This window comes from Solea solea, chromosome 1, assembly GCF_958295425.1.
Source record: "Solea solea chromosome 1, fSolSol10.1, whole genome shotgun sequence".
Lineage (NCBI taxonomy): Eukaryota > Metazoa > Chordata > Actinopteri > Pleuronectiformes > Soleidae > Solea > Solea solea.
In genome coordinates this window covers 21,755,988-21,778,664 of record NC_081134.1, presented here as the reverse complement: position 1 = coordinate 21,778,664, position 22,677 = coordinate 21,755,988, and the positions used below count along the sequence as shown (strand labels likewise).

The 22,677-nt window shown below is 43.2% G+C and overlaps 1 protein-coding gene across 1 annotated transcript in view; it reads left to right on the top strand.

Moving 5' to 3' along the window:
- Positions 1 to 22,677, top strand: part of LOC131445625 (receptor-type tyrosine-protein phosphatase N2-like) — a 110,515-nt gene continuing 87,838 nt past the window's right edge. Inside the window, exons 1-10 of the mRNA XM_058616432.1 lie at positions 1 to 280; positions 3,531 to 3,581; positions 4,908 to 5,021; positions 14,311 to 14,425; positions 14,678 to 14,822; positions 17,298 to 17,658; positions 18,497 to 18,808; positions 19,217 to 19,257; positions 19,902 to 20,266; positions 21,746 to 21,829. Of these exons, the coding sequence (XP_058472415.1) occupies positions 199 to 280; positions 3,531 to 3,581; positions 4,908 to 5,021; positions 14,311 to 14,425; positions 14,678 to 14,822; positions 17,298 to 17,658; positions 18,497 to 18,808; positions 19,217 to 19,257; positions 19,902 to 20,266; positions 21,746 to 21,829 (1,670 nt within the window). The 5' untranslated portion in view covers positions 1 to 198. The remainder of the gene's footprint in view (positions 281 to 3,530; positions 3,582 to 4,907; positions 5,022 to 14,310; positions 14,426 to 14,677; positions 14,823 to 17,297; positions 17,659 to 18,496; positions 18,809 to 19,216; positions 19,258 to 19,901; positions 20,267 to 21,745; positions 21,830 to 22,677) is intronic.

Genomic DNA, 22,677 nt, shown 5'->3' with positions numbered 1-22,677 from the left:
TGTGTGGTGAACACTAGTGTGTGTGTGAGCCGCCTCCTCCTCCTCCAGCAGCAGGACGACTCACGCCCTGCTGCATCCTCTCCTCCTCCGCCTACATTCATCCATCCACAGCCCCCGGCTCTTCAGGAAGGAAGACGAACCGAACCCCCTAGAAAAAATGTCGTTTTAACAGCGGAGTGCTAAAAACCCAGAGGAGACATGAATCGCTCGCCTTCCTCCTGCCACCTGCTCCTCTTCCTCATCTTCCTCTCCTCCCCCGCTTCCTCTGACAGGAGATTCGGTGAGTTTATGGTCTGTTTTTCCACGGTGACGTGACCGGAGCCGCGTTAGGTTCTCCTCAGCCATTTTCTGCGTGTGTGTGTCCGCCGCAGCTTCACCTGAGCTCAGGAGGAAAAAAAAAAACATAAAACAAACCCAGAATAAATGAACATGGTGGAAACGATTCACCGCGGTTTTTTTACTAAAAACTACGCACACGGTTTCCAGGGAGTCACTGCAGAGGGCCCTGAAACACCAGGCCCTGCACCTGTTTAGAGCCAAATATATTAGGTTTAAAAGAGAATAAATGTTATTAATAATGTCCAAATATATTTTATATGTAAAACAACACCTGAGAAATTAAAAGATGTAATGTAGAATGTTTAAATCTATATTTTTATTTTCATTTTCTTCAGTGAAGCCAGAAAAGCGACGCACAAATGTGAAAAGATTCATCTTTCACAGAGAAAATGTACTTAAACAGGGCCGCAGTTATTAATCGATGGCTAATAAACTATTTTTAATATCGTAGATATAGAATATTTCGGCTTCTCAAATGTGAATATTTCCTGCTTTCTTTGCTCCATAAAACAAAGAAATCATTCTAAACTGAGTCATTTTGTGTTTGTGGACAAAAACAAAAGTCATTTCCATGTTTGACAAACACTGATCAACATTTTACAACATTTTTTGACGTTTTATGAACCAAAAATCTAATTAATGAAAATAATCTGTTAATTGCAGCCCAGTATTCACGTGTAAGAGAATAATATGACTAAAAGTATGAGACAAGCTAAAACTATTAACGTGACACTGTTTTTGTTTAAAAACTGGGGTAGCTAACTCACAAGCTAGCTACTTGATGCTGAGAGGATATGTAGCTGCCTGCTAGTTTCTCGAGAGCAACGTATGCAAGATGAGCTAAACTAAACTAAACTAAACAAGTCACGTAACATTGTTTTTGTTTATGATGAAAAAGACGACGTAGCTAGCTGCTAAGATGCTAAGAAGCTACCTGTTAGTTGTTTGTGAGCAATTATTGCGAGACGTAGCAAACAAATAATGTGACATTGTTTTTGTTTTACTACAAAAAAGAAGAGGTAGCTAACTCACAAGCTAGCTGCTGAGAGGCTAAGAAGCTACCTGCTAGTTGTTGGAGGCTAGACTGGCTAGGCTATTTTCAGATGAAAGACGTAGCAAACAAATAACTTGACATTGTTTTTGTTTACGGAGAAAACAAACAAACAGAGGCAGCAGCTAGCTAACAAGTGAGCTACTGGCTGCTGAGAGGCTATGTAGCTACCTGCTAGTTTCTCGAGAGCAACTCAAGCAAGACGAGCTAAACTAAACAAATAACGTGACATTGCTTTTGTTTACGATAAAAAAGAAGAGGTAGCTAGCTATCAAGCTAGTTGCTGAGAGGCTAAGAAGCTACCTGCTAGTTGTTGTTGAGCAATTCTCGCAAGACTAGCTAGGCTGTTTTCAGACAGAAAGACGTAGCACACAAATAACGTGACATTGTTTTTGTTCAGAGAGGAAAAATCAGAGCTGCACATTGCTTGTGAGCAATTCTTGCGTGACTAGCTCAGCTGTTGTAAAATGAAGGACAGACTGTTTATGTTTACGACAACTAAACAGCGGCAGAACAACAACAGAAGCTACAGCTAAAGCTACAGGTTTGTGTTGTTGTGACAATGAGTGCAAACAACAGAAAATGAGCTCTTACATGAAGATTGCAGACAGGGTGTTTGTGTGTGTAGCGAAATGAAACAACAGCGCCCCCTAGAAAATTTAAAATCACCTACAAACATGACTGTCGGGAGGAGATTTACGAAAAACTGCTTCTGCTATTTTCAAAAAGTGAGTGGGAAATTCCTTTAATAGGTCACTGTCAGATTAAATATTATATGGCATCAATAATTTCAGCGTTCTGAGATTATCGTCAGAGTGCGGCGCTGCCATGGGAGATTAAAAACGTCCTCAAAGCACGGAAAGGTCACAACCTCCTCGCTGGAGGAAAGAAACCAGGAAGTTCTCTTCAACATCGTGACACTTGTTTGAGCTCAAAGTCACTTTTAATTCAAACGTTTCAACATAAACAACCATGAAGGAACTTTGTGAGACATCCTTGGTGGACTTATATGTGTATGTTCACATATCTCACATATCTACACGTATACATACATCGCTGTCCGTCCTCGTGTTATATGATAATAAACCAGTACAAATCATAAAGGAAGTTTCACTCACCGGGCGTCATTACTTCATGTCTCCTCACGGCGGGGCTGCTCAAATGAACAAGGGGAAACTTGGGTCAGAAGTGACCTGGCTGAAGAAGAGGGCGTTTACAGCGGGATATGACCTATGACCTTTGTTCTCACACTTTTCACAGTAATGTTTTGTTTTCTTTCAGTTTAGACCGATATCGCGACATATCGTTGTACGACTGTGTCGTGTGAATAAATAAATACCACACTGATGTATTGATTGATATATTGTGAAACGATCGGCAGCTTAAGCGTAAACATTTCTGTTGTTTGTGAAGGTAAACGTGTAAACAGGAAGTGTCTCCTCTGATGTGTGTGTGCTGCTTATGTAATCTGAAGGAGGAGGGGTAGGGGTCTGCTCTCTCGCCCACTCTCTCTCTCTTTCCTGCATCAGTCTTCACTGCAGGTCTGAGATCAGTGGGAGAATATTGATTATCAGCTATTTATAGAGGAAAAATAAGACACACACACATAGATAATCACGCGCGCACACACAGTCCGGTTTCCATGACTTCAGAGGACATTGCATTGATTTACATTAATTTTCTGGAGACTAGCTCTAACCTTAATCATAACTACCACTGACCTAATCCATAGTAATACCTGTGTACACACACACACACACACACACACACACACACACTTGCTCCATATATCAAATCATTAAAAGTGAATCATTTGATATTTGAGAACATCATCATTTTCAGGTTTGACTAACCAACATTAACCACATAAACTAACATTATCTAACATTATCTAACATTAACCAACTCTAACCAACTCTAACCAATATTAACTAACATTAACCAACTCTAACCAACATTACTAACATTAACTAACATTAACCAACTCTAACCAACATTAACCAACTCTAACAAACATTAACCAACTCTATCCAATATTAACTAACATTAACTAACATTAACCAACATTAACTAACATTAACTACCACTAACCAACATTAACTAACATTAACTAACACTAACCTGGTTGTGTGTCTCACAGGTTGCCTGTTTGAGAATGAACTGTGTTCAGCATACGAGATCTGTGTCAACGGTAAGAGACGCAACACACACTCACTCATTTCAGTCTGATGTTTTCCCTTTTATGTTCCATGTCATATATAGAGATTATAGATGTATCTGTATAACTGAACTGGTGTGTATGACATAGAAGATATTGTGTGTGTTTGCTGTAAATTAAATGAACTTCCTGTCTTTGCCTTGTCGTTCTGAAAGCTCATCTAATGTGTGTGTGTGGTCTTGGGAAAACGAAAAGATAATATCGGTGGTAAGTTTTATTTTTAGCCGAGCCCAGATTCTGTCTGCGCTGTGACAGCTTCAGGTGACCTCGTTTCACTCCGTGACACAAATGTGTTGCCTTCGTTAAACAGGAGAATTGAGATCTTTTGAAGTCCTTACACAGTTTATTCTGAAGTTTCTAAACCACTCACTCTCCTGCACCACAGCCCATAGAGAAAAGCAGTGATTTTAACATCACACACACAGGAGTTGATGATCCACTGCTGCCTCCATCACTAAGTTCAGATGTCTTATTTTGTCACGTCAATGTTTGACATCCTTCTTCAGATTGACTTCAGTGACACAAAGTGACCACACGAGGCAGCAGAGGACCAGCAGCTACTGTGTCCGCAGCTAAAATCACTGATTTTCTCTGTGGACTTTGTTGTGGGAGAGTGGCTATACCAGAAGAACTAAACTTAATGTGTTTAACGTTAATTTACACCCTTTAGGTTTGAGACTGGACACTTCCTGTTATTCATGTTCACACCGTAAGATTTATGACTGAGTGAAAAGTCACCCTGCGTGACACGTCGTAAAAAAGATTAAAAGAGTCCAGAGAGCAGATTTTGATCGGATGGTCTCAGGTCGGTCCTGAAAAAAGTGTGTGTCGTTGTCGTGACTACAACCCTGAGCCAGAGGGAGACACAGAGAGAGAGAGATACAGAGAGAGAGACAGAGAGAGATACACAGAGAAAGACAGAGAGAGAGACAGAGACAGAGACAGACAGTGGGAGAGACAGAGAGAGGGAGACAGACAGAGAGAGAGGGAGAGACAGACACACAGAGAGAGAGAGAGGGAGACAGACAGAGAGCGAGACAGACAGAGAGAGAGAGAGAGACAGACAGACAGACAGACAGACAGACAGACAGACAGACAGAGAGAGTTACAGCTGTTGTTAAAATGTCTCATTTACACTAACCCTAACCCATTTATGTCAAGTGTGTCCTTGTGTACCTGCTGATAGTGCTGATTTATCAGATTATGTTTACACCTGTTATTGAAGTGTGTCCTGCTTTTTTGCCTGTCGTCATGGAGACGTTGTCATGTTGGTGTGTGTTGCTGCTGTTGTGTTCACAGATGGGATGTTTGGGAGGTGTCACTCTGTTCCAGTGAAGGACATTTACACCTACGATGTCTCCCCATCTGTGGTGCAGCGTTTCAGGATGCTGCTGGAGAAGCTGTCCAACAGAGGTGACACACACACACACACACACACACTCACAGCAGAATAAGTTCAGTCTCACTGAAAACCACTCTACAGTCGATGTTCTCGACTTTATCTTGATTTAAGATGAGCTGTTACAACAGGAAGCTAAAGTTTGTAAACCGCTCTCCCACACCTACTAGCAGCTAGCAGCTATATTGGTAGCTACACTTTCAGCTAGCAACCACATTAGCAACAAGGCAATCAGAGATGCAGACTTCACCCCATTCATGCAACAAGCCTCTGGCGGCCTCTGTTGGTCATGTTGGGAAATGCAAATGCAGAAGCACAGACGGGCACACACACAGAGTCACCAAAAACAATACTATGCTTGGGGTGAAGTAATTAGCTTCTACAGTTTCAGTTAGCAGCCACAGGAGTGACTAGCAGCTACATTGACAGCTATACCTACAGCTAGCAGCCACAGCAGCAATTAGCCACTACAGTGTCAGTTAGCAGTCACATGAACTAGCAGCTACATTGGCAGATACACTTACAGCTAGCAGCCACAGCAGTAACTGGCAGCTAAAGTGTCAGCTAGCAGCCACATGAATGACTAGCAGCTACACTGATAGCTACAGTAACATTTAGCAGCCACAATAGCAACTAGCTGCTATAGTGTCAACTAGCAGTCATAGCAACTAGCAGCTACACTTGCAGCTAGCAGCCACAGGAGTGACTAGGAGCTACACTGGCAGCTGTACTTTCAGCTATCAGCCACAATAACAGCTAGCAGCTACACTTGTAGCTAGCAGCCACAACAGCAACTAGACCTGTGGCTAGCAGTCACAGGAGTGACTAGCAGCTACATTGGCAGCTATACTTACAGCTAGCAGCCACAATAACAACTAGCCGCTACAGCAGGGCTGCCAACTCTCACGCAAATGGCGCTTTTCACACGCACTCACGCCACACCTCCCATTCCTCGCGTATTTATAGGAATTCAGCCAAGCACCCGCCCTAGTTACACATCAACTAGCAGCTACATTGGCAGATACATTTATAGCTAGTAGCCACAGCAGCAACTAGCAGCTACACTGTTAACCACAGTAACAGCTTGCAGTCACAGTACCAGCTACATTAGCAGCCACAATAGTAAGTGGTAGCTACAGCAGAAACTAGCAGCTATGTTGGCATGGAGACTAAAAGCTAGCAGTCACAGTAGCAGCTAGCAGCAGCTGAAGCCAGCAGGTAGTGAAGTGGTGAAAACTCTTTGTATTCTTATTATTATTCTTTGACGTTGTCGTGTTTCTCTTCATTTTATTCCTCTTGCTTGACTTTTCTTTCCTTACAAACATACTTTAGCCTCTTTTACTCGTTCTTGTGATGTCACCTGTTAAATGCGGCTGTAAAACGTGACATTATTCTTTTTTTTTTTAAAGAAAATCTGGTACGATATCAAGTTTGATTGTCGTAACAATAGCAAGGGAGTTTTCGACTGTCATAAGGTAAATTCACACCCTGACCTCGGCTGTTTGTGAGCAGCGTAACTTGAAAAAGTAAATTTAAAGAATCACATTTCGGTCATTTGCTCATTTCTGTATCATTCACTTTCTTAGAGAAGTGCTGCAAACTTCACAGGTTAATTTTTTACAGTAATCAACGTTGAAGCTGTTCATCACGGTCAGTCCTCAATCACTCTGCCTCTTTAAAAGTCTGAGTCACAGTGAATTTTCCTTAGTCGTTATCAGGAGGAGAAATGGCTCAGAGAGGAAATCAGCTGGACGGAAACAGATTCTGCTGCTCGATCTGGATCTACAGTTCTACTACTACTGTATGAACTGTATTAACAACCACTGAGATCAAGAGGATGAGAGGAAGATCTACAGCTGTCCTCTGTGTAGAGAGACCTTCAGACTGAGGCCTAAACTGATGAAAAACACCATGTGATTTAGTGGAGGAGCTGAAGAAGACTGGACTCCACGATGCTCCTGCTGATCACTGCTATGCTGGAGCTGAAGATGTGGCCTGAGATTTCTAGGCCTGGGTATCAATCAAACATTTTAGATACCGGTACCAATACTGATACTTTCATTTCGATACCGGTTCTTGATCGATACTTTTTTCGATACCAGTTTTATAATATCATTTCTAAAAAAGAAAATTACATTACACATTATGGAAAAAAAATCCATCCTTAGTTTTTATTTTTCAGTTTTGGCATTTTTACACTCAATGCAGTTTTTTTACATAAAAAAAATGAACTACAAATTGTTTTCAGTGCAAAAAGAACAATTGCAAAAGTGACAAGTCATTTTCACTAAGGATCTCACAGAAACTTACAGAGGTAAAATCAATGTCTTATCGTCTCCCTATTTGACATTAGAACACAAAACATAACAATAACGTGGTTGTATTATTATTACTCAAAAACCATAATCTAAGCTGAGATAACCTAGACTTAACTGGTCAACAATAGCAACAGTTTACTCACCTCCACTGTAGAAAAGGGCTGCAAACCTTTACTAATAAAGTTGTGACTGTGGCACTCGCCACAGTGGCACTTGTGACTGTTTTTCTTTACTCATTTTCTTTTTCTGTCAGTGTGAACAGATTCACACCGACTGGCCTTGTCCTCCTTACATCAGGGTCAGAGGTCACTGTGAGGACAAGATAAACATAACAGTGAGCAGTTTAACAGCCGATGTAATAGATTTTAACAGGTTAAGCTTTATCAGTTACTGTCTATATTCAGTTAGCTTTTCATTTAGTTAGCTATATAGCCATAACATAAGACTACACACTCATATCTTAAGTTAGCGTTACATGGATCCCAGTTCAAGCACATATTATGCTGCAGTAACGTTAACTTAACGTTAAAGGTGACATCGAATGCTTGTATCACATATATGTTAGTTATGGAGGTCTAATTACATATATTAACTTGTTTTCATGGTTAAAATCCTCCTAATCGCTGCGAACGAGCCGATCAAAATATCTCCTCACTGACGCTCTCGTCAGCCACGCTGTTTCAGACCAAAACCACACCCCCAGAATATGGACTGTGTTGTGATTGGCCAGCCAACGAGAGCTTTCCCACTGTCCTGTGATTGGCCAGGTACCTGGAAGTGACGTAATTGGTAGGCCAGCTCTCAGATACACAGCTCCCCCTCTGGCACGGTGGATGCTCTGCATCTCAGCAGCTACAACGAGAGTAGTTCTTCTTCTTCTGCGGTTGAATGTATGCAACCGGATGTGCCCGGACTAGTGCCCGCACCAGGAGGCGCTACGGTGGTGAGAGGAGTGGTGAGGATTTCTGATGACGACATCAAACTAAGGAAGTGCCGATCTGCTTCGCAGAGCCCAGGAAAACAATAAAACCCTATTTTCTCAGCAGTGGCTGAACTGTTTGTTCTGAAACTTTAGGGTTTCATAAACGAGGTAATGACGCAGATACACACACAAACGCAGCGTTAATTGGAGCTTCCGGTCTATGTGGGCTTTAACAAACATACAACATGTAAACTTACCTGCTGAAATTCAGACACAGCACCGTCAGTACTCTGTACGCGTCATGGATGAAGCGGAGTCTGGTGTTGATTTTAAATCAGGCCACTCTTGCTCTGTAACATCCACAGTACGGGTGTGGTTGAGAGGAGGTGGATGGCTGCGCTTGGCTCTTCTTTCTGCTCTGAGGTTGATGCCGCATCAACCTTCCGCCTGCCACTTTCGCCCTGAGCTTTTCCAAGCCGACCTTGAGCCGGTCGCAACACACCACCGGCGGAGGGAGTGCACTCAGCGGGGACGGCTGGGATTACGTCGGTTGCAGAGGAGGTTGCGGAGCTGATTTTCCTGGTTAACTCCTGGTCATTGCTGGTCATTGCTGGTCAATGCTGGTCAATGCTTGCCTGCTAGCTGGCTGTAAACTGTGGAATGGATTTCCTGAATTCCTCATTGAGACTCGCCTCTTTTCAGAAAATCCATTCCACTTTTTGCAGCCAGCTAGCAGAGCAGTCAGGGAATCACTCGTTGAGACATTTCAGCAGACAACATTAAAGCGGGGGCTGTAAAGTCCCAGTCGACGTTCTGGTTCAACTCCGATTCTGATAAGTCGACTTTTTGCCATGTTAATTTCATATAGTCTTTGGTTAATTTGATTTCATCTGGAGGAATTTACCAAGTGCTAATGTGGGTGTTTTCAGAGCACCCCTGTTTCACAGGTAACAGCTTGTCTTCAGAGAACACACCCCTTGTTTTCAGTATTTTGGATTAGCCCAACCAACAAGAGGCAGATAGATTAAAGTACGTCGGTGGTTTTATTAAATTTTGAGCGTTTCATTTTAGGCAACAGTCAGTCCTCTAAGATCCATGTCAAAGACATTGGCAGTGTGGCAGCATTTTACAAAAATAGATGGCGTTAAAAAAGTCAAATGCAAAGTTTGCCAGCAACAGTTGCATATCACAGCGCGACTACAAACATGGCAAATCATAGAAAAAATTTCAGGGCTTCAGTCGACCAAGAATTTATTTGGTTGGTTACAGCCCTAATTAAAGCACGGACGGACGGATCGGATCGGAAATCTCTACAGTTGGATTGGAAATTTCCGATCCGTGAATTACGTTTGTATCGGAACCCAGTACTGGATCGGATCAGCCCCATCCCTAGTGGAGCCCTCCAAGAATCTCCAGGAGAACATCTGCCCTCATCACAATAAGGTGATGAAGATGTTCTACCGCACTGATCAGCAGTGTATCTGTTACCTCTGCTCTGTGGAAGAACATAAAGATCACCACACGGTCTCAACTGCAGCAGAGAGGACGCAGAGGCAGAGAGTGCTGGATCTGAGTCTAGAAGAAGGGTTAGGGTTAGGGTTAGGGTTAGATCTGAGTCTAGAAGAAGACCACCAGAGACTCCAGGACAGAGACAAAGACGAGAAGGTGCTGGTTAAGAAGGTGAACGCCAGCACATCAGATCCCAGCAGGAAACTGAAGTGAGTCGACTCGAAGACATTCAGAAGCTGCAGCAGGAGATCACTGAGCTGAAGAAGAGAGAAGCTGAACTGAAGAAGCTCACACACGATCACACCCAGTTTCTCCTCAACCCCCGCTCAGTGTCAGCACTCAGTCCATCTACACACTCGTCAACCGTCAACGTCCAACCTCCCACATACTTTGAGGAGGTGACGGCAGCTGTGGCAAAGGTCAGAGGTCAACTGCAGTACGTTCTGACTGAGACAAACACCTACAAACACTTCCTGACAGAACCAGAGCCGAAGACCGGAGCTGAATTCCTCAGAACTCATACTGGATCCAAACACAGTAAACACAAAGCTGTTCTTATCTGGGGGAAACAGAAAAGTAACATTCATGATGAAAGATCAGTCTTATCCTCGTCACACGGACGGATTCACTGATTTTCATCAGGTCCTGAGTATAGAGAGTCTGACTGGTTGTTACTGGGAGGTTGAGTGGACAGGATTAGGAGTTGGTGTAGCAGTGACGTACAAGAACATCAGCAGATCAGGAGAGTCAGAAGAATGTGGATTTGGATTCAATGACAAATCTTGGGTTTTAGATTGTTCCACGAGCTGGTATCAAGACTAAAGTCTCAGATGTTAAAGTCTGCAGAGGAGGAGTTTACTTGGACCACAGTGCAGGTCTTCTGTTAATTAAAGAGGCCGTGAGTTAAACTCTGTTTGGTCTCATTGCTGCGATCACCTGTCAATCAAACACTGTGGGCGGGTCCTTTGTTCCTCTGAATCTATGTTAATTCATAAAACTATAACGGGAGCTTGAAATAAAGAATAAAAAGGTATTTGTCTTTTGTTTTCATTGTTTTGCAATCCAGGATCTCATTCACACACTTAATCAACACTTTATTAAGTTATATAGTTGTAATGGCGCTAAATAGTCAATACTTAACTATAATCAAGCTGTGATTAATTCTCGGTGTGACCCTTATTATAAAGTAAGTATCTGTTGTGTTAAGCATATGTTAATATTTGGTCGTACAGTATTATTAATTATCGTTACGTTCTGCTTACTCAACAATCCCATTAGCAGAGTTAAACAACTTGACTTAAACAAATGTGAAATAATACCTTCATTCACCTCAGTTAAAACATTAATTAACAGTAAGTTAAGTTAATGCTTATTATGACATCAACTAATGTCAATTATTGAAAAGCTCTTTAAATGTGGGATTTATTTCTGGATAAAAAGCACAATAACATTTACTTATTTGTCCAATAACATCAGGTGTCACAGAAGTGGCAGAAAAAACCCTGACTATTGATGACAGCTGCATTTCCTTGTGTGTGGTGTGTGTGGGGGGGGGGTAAGATGCTGATATTGCATTTCACCACTAGATGGAGGCAGACATCTGAACAACAGCCCGTGGGTCTTCCACTGTGAATATTTTAGCAATTTTAATTTCTGCAAATTCTGCACATTTTACATACTAGAACTTTAATGAATCAAAAAACTAATATAATCTGTAAATTTGCGCACTTAATAAAATACATATCATATGAAATCTATGTCAGCTTAAGTCTATGATATTTTAAGAACATGTTCACGTCTCTATCTCACTGTTAGACGGACTTTTCCAACAGGAAACTGAAGTTTGTAAACCACTCACTCTCTCACACCAAAGTCTGGCTTTGGTTTAGGTTTACATTTCATAAGAGTCAAGCTTTGGCCTGTGGTCGTTTGGACAGAACAGAAAAAATAAATGAACCAGTCAGTCATTTTCTGACTTTGACCTCCCCTCTGTTGTCCTCCTGTATTTCCGTCCATTCGGGAGATAAAACTAATTTTCTGTTGCTCAATCGTGCATCTTTGTCCCTCTGAGCGTCTTTTGCCTCCGTCGGACTCGCAGCCTCCTTCGTTTCTGTGTGTGCCGGTGAAGTCTGAGAGGTGGCTCTGAATAACCTGGCAGGGGATCCTGCGTTTATTAACCTGTCGTGTCAGATGCCGTCTGTTCACCCGTCTTCCCCGCCCGACACGGCTGCCGCTATTAAAGCCGCCATTTATGTCTCTTTGATGGTGAAAGCTGGCCGTGCCGCGCAGCTGCTGAGAGAGCGGCGTGTGGCTGATGGGTGGCCGTTGGGGTCATAATTCATTTTGTCCAAAGACATTTGTCGGCACGCTGAATCACTCTGTAACGAACGACGGCAGCAGCGACGTCTGTGAGTGTAGTTGTGTCTTTCTTGAAGCTACAGTGCGTTTTTTGTTGTTGTTGTCGATGCATTAAACGGCGTATTGTCACTTCTCTTTGGTTTTCGTGAAGGAAAAAAAACGATTTAACAGCATTTCACGGCTGAAAACAGACAATCTTGTCTAGTTTCCTAGCAGCCAAAGGCTAGCTTGTTGCTAGCTGCCTCTGTTTTACATTGTGAACAGAGATGATGTAACATTATTTGTATGCTGTGTGCTTCATTTGAAAACAACATCTTGCTAATCTTGCAAAAGTAACTCACAAGCAACTAGCCGGTAGCTTCTTAGCCTCTCAGCAGTTAGCTCATTAGTTGGCTGCCTCTATTTTTTGGTGTTTTGTGAACAGAAATCATGTGACATTATCTGCGTCCTTCATTTGAAACCAGCCTAGCTAGTCTTGCTATGGTAGCTCACAAGCAACTCGCTGTAGATGTAGCGTTCGAACATGGATGGATCTTTAATGAACCATTTACGTGATGTTTGGTTCGTCTTGGATTTGACAGTTTTCTTTTCGATCCAGTTTTGCTAAACCAGAATCGGAATCGTAAAAAACCTTCCTGTTTGTCGTGATTCTCAGCCGACAGCTACGGTGATGTTTAAAGTCTGCATCCTCTGTGCTCGACCCACATCTGGAGTTCTTTGAGGAACGCGTCGCCTGCTGCCAAGCGCCTCACTTTTACATTCAGTGTTTTCGTGGCCATATTTCCGGTAACATTTAGTTCCGCCACCCCATCTGCTGCTGGCGCCGGCTCCTCTGTTCGGCTGCCAGGCGCCGTGTTTGGATGCATGTTAAGCATCAGAGACAGACGCTGAAGCCTGAGCGGCTCTTAAAGCTTGTTGTTTCTTGTACACTCGCTGAATTACAGAAGAGATTTATGTTTTCTTTGTCAGTTTGCTGCTGATGCTGACTCTCCCAAGTCCATCATCTGTGCCTTTGGTGCAGTGACAGGTAGAAAAATAAAAAAAACAGTTAGTTGGTAAACTTTGAGCATATCCGGTATTAAAGTGAGATTCAGACACTCACCCTCTCTGGAAAAACATGGCTGACAGTGGGAACACCAGGAAATGCAAAGACTCAACTACGGATATCACTGTTAGATTAAACATTCTGAATCTTTAAAATGTGTCCACATCTTTATCTCACTGTTAGAAAGATTTTTCCAACAGAAAAATAAACCTAAAATGTGGACCACTCACTCTCCCACACCAAACCCCAGAGAGAAACTCAGTGATTTTAACTCACAGGGACACAGGAGCTGCTGGTCTACTGCTGCCTCGTGTGGTCACTTTGTGTCACTGAGGTCAATCTGAACAAAGAAATTCAAACACTGAAGTGACAAAATAACACATTTTAATTTACTGGTTGAGGCAGCAGTGGATCAACAACTCCACTATGATGTGATGTAAAATCCTTGATTTTCTACATGGAGTTTGGTGCGTAGCGTGAGCGGTTTAGAAACTTTGTCTAACAGTGACATAAAGTGACGGACATATTCCTAAGGTATCGTAGACTTAAGATGGCATAGATTATACATAGGTTGTATACTGTTTGTGTCTTGTATGTACGTAAATTAGAACTTGATAAATTGATAAATGCTGCAAAATCACTAAAAACCAAAGGTTTGACAATTTTTTTCCCCCATGAACAGTTTCATGTGCTTAATGCTTCATTTATACATAATTTTAGAACCCTTTCTAACTGGAAACGGGAGTTTTTGTCACTTTATCAACTACTAACTCTCCCACACCAAAGTCCATAGAGAAAATAGTGATTTTACGTCACAGCACACAGGAGTTGTTGATCCACTGCTGCTCCATCACTAAGTTCAAATGTGTGATTTTGTAAACTCAGTGTTTAAAATCGTTCATTCAGTTGATCTTAGTGACACAAACTGACCACACGAGGCAGCAGTGGACCAGCAGCTCCTCTTTCCCACTGGGCTAAAAACGCTGATTTTCTCCATGGACTTTGGTGTGGGGCACGTCTTACGTTCCATACTTCAAAGAACCTGAACTATCCTCATCAGGGTACAAGGTTTGTGTCATTATTAGGGAGATTGAGAGTTCCCATGTTATCTGTTGTGGTTCTAAATGTCCGGTCCATTTTTCCGTCCGTAGGTTTGACCTGGGAAGATGATGCCACACAGCAGGTTCTGTCCAAGGAGTTGTCCAAACTGAGGAGAGTTCCTTTCAGGCCGCAGCAGAACAGACCTGCTTACGACACAGAGGGCAGGTCAGATGTTCACCACATGAAACCACGCTGACTTTACACACCCGTGTTGACTTGTTTACAGACAGGTTTTATGTAGATCAAATGGTGAAGGTTCTGGTTCGTTGTGAATAAGATCTTTGGCTTCTGTCGGCAGAAGAACTCACTTTATGAACTTTTTTTTGACAATTCTACAGCCTGAATATCATGATGGTCATAACTGCCTCAGACTCTTAGTTCTGCTACGATTGTTCATGACACACTTTTGTCTCACAGGCCTGCAGCTGAGGCGATGGACCCGGTGGACCAGAGAGTGAAGCCTGTGGAGGTGGAGCTGAGGAGGAACCTGCAGACGTACCTCCAGCGTCTCGGCCTCCTCCCCATGATGTCGTCTGCTGCCAGTAAGAACACTCCCGGCACGGTGAGGAAAACCCTGGAAATCCTGTTGTCTCAGGAGCAGCAGTAGTTGTTGGTGTTTCCTGGTCTTCAGTGAACTTCAGTTAACTCCATCTCCCCTCGCTAACACTTCCACATTTGAAAGTGGGCGAACAGCAGGTGGAGCATTTGTTTTTTTTGGTTTTGGGTTTTTTTTTTTTTTGTCCCTCCTTGCATCTGCACTTAGCCCAGCCCTCCATTCACAGCCACCTGCCTGTCAATAGAACATTCACACACACACACACACACACACACACCTTCACCACGGGGAGTCCAGCGTCATCCGTCGCTGTCACTCTGCCCTCGCTTCACCGTCCTAACGGATGGGCTTCTCCCAGCACGACCGTTACCAGCCAAATAATACTAGCGGAGAGTTCACCAGTTCACTGCTCTAATTAATAACTCTCCGTGTGACTGGTTCCTGCTGCCATGGCCTCGAAGAGTCTTTCATCTGTTGGAGGGGGGAGGGCGTGGAGCCTGTGGTCGTCTCCGCATGGGTTCATCATGAGTGAAGATACCAGACCTGTGTGACTGTGACGACGTTAAAGTCCCTGTAGCGCAAATATAATAATGATAATGAGTCGATATCCTTTAAAAATTTGATTTTTAATTGTCTGAGTTAAAACTCAGGAGTTGGTTACAAGTTCTCTTTCCTGCTTGGCTACGAGCTGCCAAAATAAGTAAGGTGTCTCCTTGTCTTCACCCTTTAAGCGTAACCCACGCGTGGCTAAAGGCCTGTTCATAGACGGACACTGTTGTCCTTTCGTGCCGTATTTTGCGTTCATTTCGTCTGTGCTAGGGTTGCCACCAGAAACTGTGGGTCAGTGTCAAGTTGCCCAAAGCAGACGTACGAAAATATTTAAAACGTCATTCGTCGTCAATCTCCCTTGTCAGCAACACCAACTAGTAAATATTCCCCCATTAATGGTACGTTTGCTAGCAAAGAAATGTGTTACCTTGAATAGAAAATCTATGGTGTTGGGATCATTGTGGCTCGTGTAAGTGCCCGACTCAACAAAACACAGCACTCATTCGTTTTGTTGTTTTTGCCGTGTGACCCCAGCGGCAGAGCGAGCCGCTCCACGCAGACTCACTTCCAAAAACCTGAATGAACCCTTTAATGGTTGATGCTGGGGTTGTTATGATGATTTCCTCGCGCTCCCATGTGGGTGTTAATGGAGCTGGCAGTGATTATTTGCTTTTGTTGCGGGCTGATGGATGTGTTAATATGACCGTCTGAGTGGATTAATGACTTGTTTTTTATCCCCATAAAGTGGTCCTTTAGTTTAGCTGTTATTTTGTTAAAAAATAATAAAAAATACTGTATTGAGAGTCTGTAATGTTAAACCTAAATGTAAACATTTCACTCTTTCACACCAAAGTCCACAGAGAAAATCAGTGATTTAACATCACGCCTCACAGGAGCTGTTGATCCACCGCTGCCTCCATGAGTAAGTTTGCGTGTGTTAGCTTAAATCGCTGATTTTCTCAATGACTTTGGTTCAGGAAAATGAGCTAATTTACAAATGTCACATTTCTCTACAAGAAAAGTCTTCAGTTTCTTCAGCTGCACATGTTGTCATGTCAGCTTCTTGTTTTTGAATCTAAAGTGAATTTTTTTCCCTAATGTCTCTGCTGACAACCATTTTGTTACTGAGTGTGTGCCTGCACGGCTAGCTAGCAGAGCACAGTTAGTTGTTGTTGAATTTGTGTTAGTATCTCTTGCTGGATGAATTATATCATTATGGAAACTCCTCTTCTCTGCTTAAATAGTCACATTTTTAATCGTTGTTTTACTCTCCGGTGGAAGAAGGCTTTTCTCCAATTTAAGCATTAGCTCCAAAGTTGGATTCATCCAACCTTTCATAAAGAAGAAGGGATTTTTGGGGACATGTTTCTTCTCCAGTTTTATGTCATCTGAAAAAAATGCTGTGACTTTATCTGAGTGTATGACAGGAAACTGAAGTTTGTGTTCTCACGCTTTCACACCAAAGTCCATCGAGAAAAGCAGTGATTTTACATCACAGCACTGCAGTGTCCCTCTGTCAGTTCAAACTTGTTACTTCTATGACTTTGGTGTTTGGAACCCTTTGATTGGATTTACCTCAGTAGCACAAATCATGCACATGAAGCAGCAGCAGACCAGCAGTTCCTGTGTCCCCGCAAGCTAAAAACCTTGATTTTCTCAATGGAATGTGGTTCAGGAAAATAAGCGTTTTACAAATGTCAGGTTTTTTTTCCTTCTAGAAAAGTCAAACTTTTTGCTTCTTCAGGCGAACATTTTGTCACATGAGCTTCTTGTTTAGCATCTAAAGTCCGTTGTAATCTTTGTTACTTTACTCTCCAGTAAGAGATGCTGTGCTCCAAATTTAGCGTATGCTAGCACAGTGAGTTTGTAAGATTTGAAATACTGTCTGTGGGTTTGAGTTGAAATACCATTGTCGTGTGTGTGTCCTTTCAGAGCGACACTTTCCAGTCTGGCCTCCCTGCCGACCTCCCTCGCTTAAAGGCCCAGACTTTGGCTCAGAAATCGTCTCCTTCTAGCTTCTCTTCACTCTCATCTCGCCAATCTTTGGCGAGCCATCTCCTCGCCACACAATTTGACGGTAACCTTCTCCTGAGCGCCCTCAGGCAGTATCTCTCTGGGCATCTCCGCCCACTGCACGGCGAGGAGCAGGGGGTTCCCTCGTCACGCCCGAGGCCGCCCCACGGCAACGGAATAGAAAACTCTGGGCTCAAAAAGGACACGTTGAAAACCAGGCTTCTGAAGATGGGGAGAACACAAGGAGCTTCAGCCAAGGATCTGCTCACGTCTGTGGACGGTACGTGACAGATTTTTATTAAAGGGCTAGTTCTGCAAACATGAAGGTATTTAGTGTTGACACACATGGAGCTTTTCCATTCTACAGTACTAGCTCTACTCTACACCAGACTCCTCATTTTCTTGTTAAATTATGGAGATCAACCCATGTTTTCGGGATTTTTAAATCTTTTTAACTGATTTACATTTTGTTTGTCGTTCAAAGTTGTTAAAAAAAAGACTTGATATAAAATGGAGATAAAAGTTAGCAACTCAAGAAGGCTGCTAGAAGGTAGCCAGATGCTGTGCAAATGTTGTAAGATGTTAGCTTTAGCAGCTACTGTAGGCAGATGCTGTGGCATCAGTGTTTGACATTTAGCATTAGCAGCCATTTAGCCAGATTCCAGGGCATCAGTGATTGATGCTAGCATTAGCAGCTACTGTGGCCAGACCCTGTGGCGTCAGTGTTCTACATTTAGCGTTAGCAGCTACTGAGGCCAGAAGCTGCAGCCGGATAGGCTAGGTGTTGGATGTTAGCAGCTACTGTAGCCTGACCCCGTGGCATCGGTGTTTACGTTACATTAGGAGCTACCTTCAGTTTATAGCCAAAAAAAAAAATTCTTTAGACATTGCTAAATCGGATTAGCATCGTGTCCCCACCAGCTACCTTTCATCAGTTTTCGATGAAAGGTAGCGTCCACAACTGAGGCTAATTCTCAACGCTAGCGGCACGTTGAAGGCTTGTAAAGCAAAATCAGCACTGACGAGATGTTCTAGTACTTCAGACAACCACACTTAAAACTATTAGAACTATTCCTTTAAGGTCTCTGACTCTGATATTTTAACCCGTTTCCCTCCAGAGAGGTTCATTCAGAAGGTTTTGAAGAACGTCGGCAGGCAGCACGTGAACGTGGACAACCTAACGCCACAGGACCTGGATCAACTGTCCAGCCTGATAGCCGATGCTCTGCAGGTGGTGGACCGGGACCGAGGACTAACCCGGGGCCCGACTCAGGCTAGGCCGGGACCTAGGGACCTGCAGGGGGCGCTACGGAGTGCAGATGAAGAGGTGGAGGAACGAGAAGAAGATGATAATGAAGGGAAGGTGATAGAGAACGCTCCGACGCTAGAACCTCAGGGGAGCGCTGCGATGGCGCCGGCAGCTCTTCAAGGTAATTATGCAGTGAATTATTTTGTGTTTGTACACAATTAAAAGTATTGAGCGAGTGCTGGGAAGTGAATCTATACATAACATAAAAATCAATGTGGAAATAAATGGGCTTCTTCTTTAGCCGTGTGTAAACACAATCAGTTTTCATGCTTCAGTCCACGGAGAAGTGAAGAAACGTGGCCGTACGACTTTTCCTGTCCGATATCGATATTTGATACAGTTACTTTACCATTACGGATATTTGGTCATCATTTTCAGTACTTTATTAATGTTGTTGTGAAATTGAATTCATCCTTTGGTAGGAACCTTCCTAGAATAAGGAGGTAGCCCAGTTTCAAGATGGCTGCTGCTTACTCTCCACCAACAACAGCTAAATGCATGAATCCATTGACTCTCTTTGTTTTGATAGAACATCACATGGAAACTGAAGAGCAGAATGTGAAGGACATGGTAAGAAAAACCAAACATGCACTCACTTAAAGATAGAATTTATCTCATTACATTACATGTCATTTAGCAGACACTTTTATCCAAAGCGACTTACATTAAGTCTCGCTATGACGTAAAAGGTTCATGTTTCATGTTTTCACCATTAACGCTCATTGTCATTTAGAATATTTTTTAACGACCTCCTCACCAAACGTCTTGCATACTTAAAAAATGTCCCTCAGCTCCTCTGTGTAACCAAACAGACTGACTGCCAAATAATGAGCTATTTTATCATCCACCAACAAACTGACTGCTAAATAATGAGTAGTTCTAAACATAACCAAACAGACTGAATGCCAAATAATGAGCTTTTTTTCAACACCCACCAAGAGACTACATTCAACAGTGGACCAACTGCCAAATAATGAGCTTTTCCATACCTCCACCAAGAGACTGCCTTCAAAATATTGAGCTTTTTTTATATCCACCAACAGACTGCCTGCCAAATAATGTACTGTTCTTTACATCCAAAGAGAGAGATGAGCTAGTGAATACATTAACCGGCAGACTCACTGCCAAATAATGAGATTTTGCATACATTCACCAACAGACTGACTATGAGACTAAATAATGAGCTGTTCTCTATTTTACCTGATTGTTTTCAGGACGATAGCGGGACGAACCTCCTCACCAAACTTCTTGCATACTTGGACAAAACGTCTCCGTCGGTGCGGAACCTGAACTACGTTGCCATGGAGACGACCGGGGGGCGACCGGCGGGTCAGGAGAATGTGCAGAGTCGGACCAGCGAGGCCGGCGTGACGGTGCAGAAGAAGGACGCCACGCAGTCGGTGGAGGAAGTGTCGGAGGTGGAGGGCTGGATCAAGGAGGTGGCGCCCCCTCCTGCTTCGCTTGTGTACGACAAGCCGCACCAGAAGACGATACACATTCCCGAACTCCAGTTGGACGTCAAAGACCACAGGAAGAAGGCTGACGATGACGTCTTTGGCTACGTCATCACCGACACAGAGTGAGTCGTCGACGCACAGATTTGTGTCCCAACGAGAACATAAAATACTGTAAATGTGTTCAAATCTGTGCCGGTAAGATGTTCTCACGCCGACGGGAAGGCCAGAGAAGAAGAGATGGGTCTTAAAAAGGGATTTAAAATCTTCAAAAGAGCCGGGGCAGATTTAATTTGAAGGGGTAAATTGTTCCATAACAGCTCCAGTGAAAACTCCCAAGCCTCAGGTGTTTAGTCGAGTTCTAGGAACTTCCAAGAGTTTATAGATTATCTGACCTCAGTCAAACTGGGAAAAACTGCTAAACCTAAAGCAAACGGAGAAGACCGCTCTAACCCCACATAATAACTCCAATAATCAACCTTGTGAGGGCGATAAGTCTCAACTGGATCACAGATATCCTTCTGTGTCACGTTTAGCGAGGTCAGTGAGGTTTTCCTGCAGGTCAGTGAATGTGTCTTGATCAATCATGGTCAATCATGTGTGATACTTTCTCAAACGCCGTCATTTTTGAAAATACTCGTCGTGAAACAAGTAAAAAGACTTGGATGAGCTTCAGAAGTGTCGACGGGAGCCCACAGATGTCCACACATGAAGGTAGGACTCCTGCAGCGTCGCGACAACGCTCTCAGAAGCGGCGTTGCTCTGATCCTAGGTGAAGCGGAAGCTTAAAAGGTGTCACTTCTGCGTCTCACCGTTGGCCTTCAGTGAACTCAGCAGATTCCTCTCTTTTTTTAAACTGCGGCTCTTCAAAGTGCCGCTTGACATTTCCGTGAAACATCTGAACTTCAGAAGAACATCAGAGTTGTCCTTGACGCGTGGCATTGACCACAACACGTACAAAAGTAAAGAAAAGCCACTTCAAGACTTTGTGATCAGTGAGAAAAAGAAGATACAACCAGAGACGTGTCATCATCCACTGCTTTTATATCCAGCATTACAAAACGTGGATTTTAACCACTCTTTCTGAAGTCTACCCGTGCTTAAGTCTTAAGAATATTTTTGTCACTTGTTAGACAACTTTTTTGACTTAAAACTGAATATTCTATCACTTTTTAAACGACTCACTCTCCCACACCAATGTCCATAGAGAAAATCAGTGATTTTAACATCACACACAGGAGTTGTGGATTCACTGCTGCCTCCATCACTGAGTTAAAATTTTGTAGATTGACTTCAGTTACACAAAGTGACCACACGAGGCAGCAGAGAACCAACAGCTCCTGTGTCACCGTGAGCTAAAATCACTGATTTGGACTTTGGTGCAGAAGAGGGAACAGTTGGCAGACTTGAGTTTAAATGCAGCAGCCCTTCACAGCTGCATAATTCCAGTTGATCGGTGATGACACAGAGTCAGCGTTTTGAGCTCTTTAAGGCTTCAAAATGAAGTAAAAAGTGTTTTTAGATAAAGTTTGGTAGATGTAACTTGTGGTTCACTAACTCTTCTTGTTTTGTGCCATTTCCTTTCTTTCCCTCCATGACTTTAGGCTCCAGACAGACGAAGGCCTCCACCTGATGGAGGTCCTGGCTCACAGGGCCGGAATCCAGATGTCCGACTTTGCCAAACTCTCGTACGTAAACCTGCTTTTTTATAATTCTTGTTTTTTTATCTGCTTACAAGCAAAACGTTATTTTGTGTGTGTTACTTTAAATGACACAGGAAGATTTTAGAAACCACATGTACATTCATGTGTTATTGAATGTGAGCAGCAATGATTCTCTCTCTCTCCACCGCTCCACCCATCCTCGCTGTCCTCGCGGCGCTGCCCCGGCTGCTGTATTGAGCGTCTGGGTGGCCCGGACTGTTCTAATGCACCTCGTGGTCTTTGTTCTCTCGTTCTGGGAGTGACAGCGCGGAGCTATACACACCGGAGAGAGTGATAGATGCACAGAGAGCGGGAGGAAAGCCGGGGGTTCTCTTTTGTTGTGAGCGCAGTGAAAGCCCAGCAGGGGGAGCCGCCCTGACAATTTGTCAGAGGCGCCACGCTTATTTTCCAAGGCTGCCCAAAGACAGAAGGCTTTACGTTGACCTGGAGCCTGTGGAAAAGAAATAACTTCACTTAGTCACACTTTACTGATTAAAGCTGCAGTGTGTCATTTTTGGAGGATCGTTGTGATTGTGTTTGGACTTTGAACACAAACATTGAAACATTGAAAAAAAAAAAAAAACAGGCTCTGTCAGGAGGAGCGTTTGTGTGTGTACAGCAGTAGAGCAGGGGCAGGCGGAGACGCTTCTTTGTGTTTTTCAGTCAAACTGCAAACCTGTTTGCAATCGTCTCACTTTACTAGCTCAATGTTGTCGTTGCCTCCGTCTGACATTAAAATCAAAAAATCACTTCCTTCGTGCAGGGCGTGAATGTCACCGGGTGACACGAGATGTACGAACTCATTCCGCAGTAGTTTGAATGCTTGTATTGAT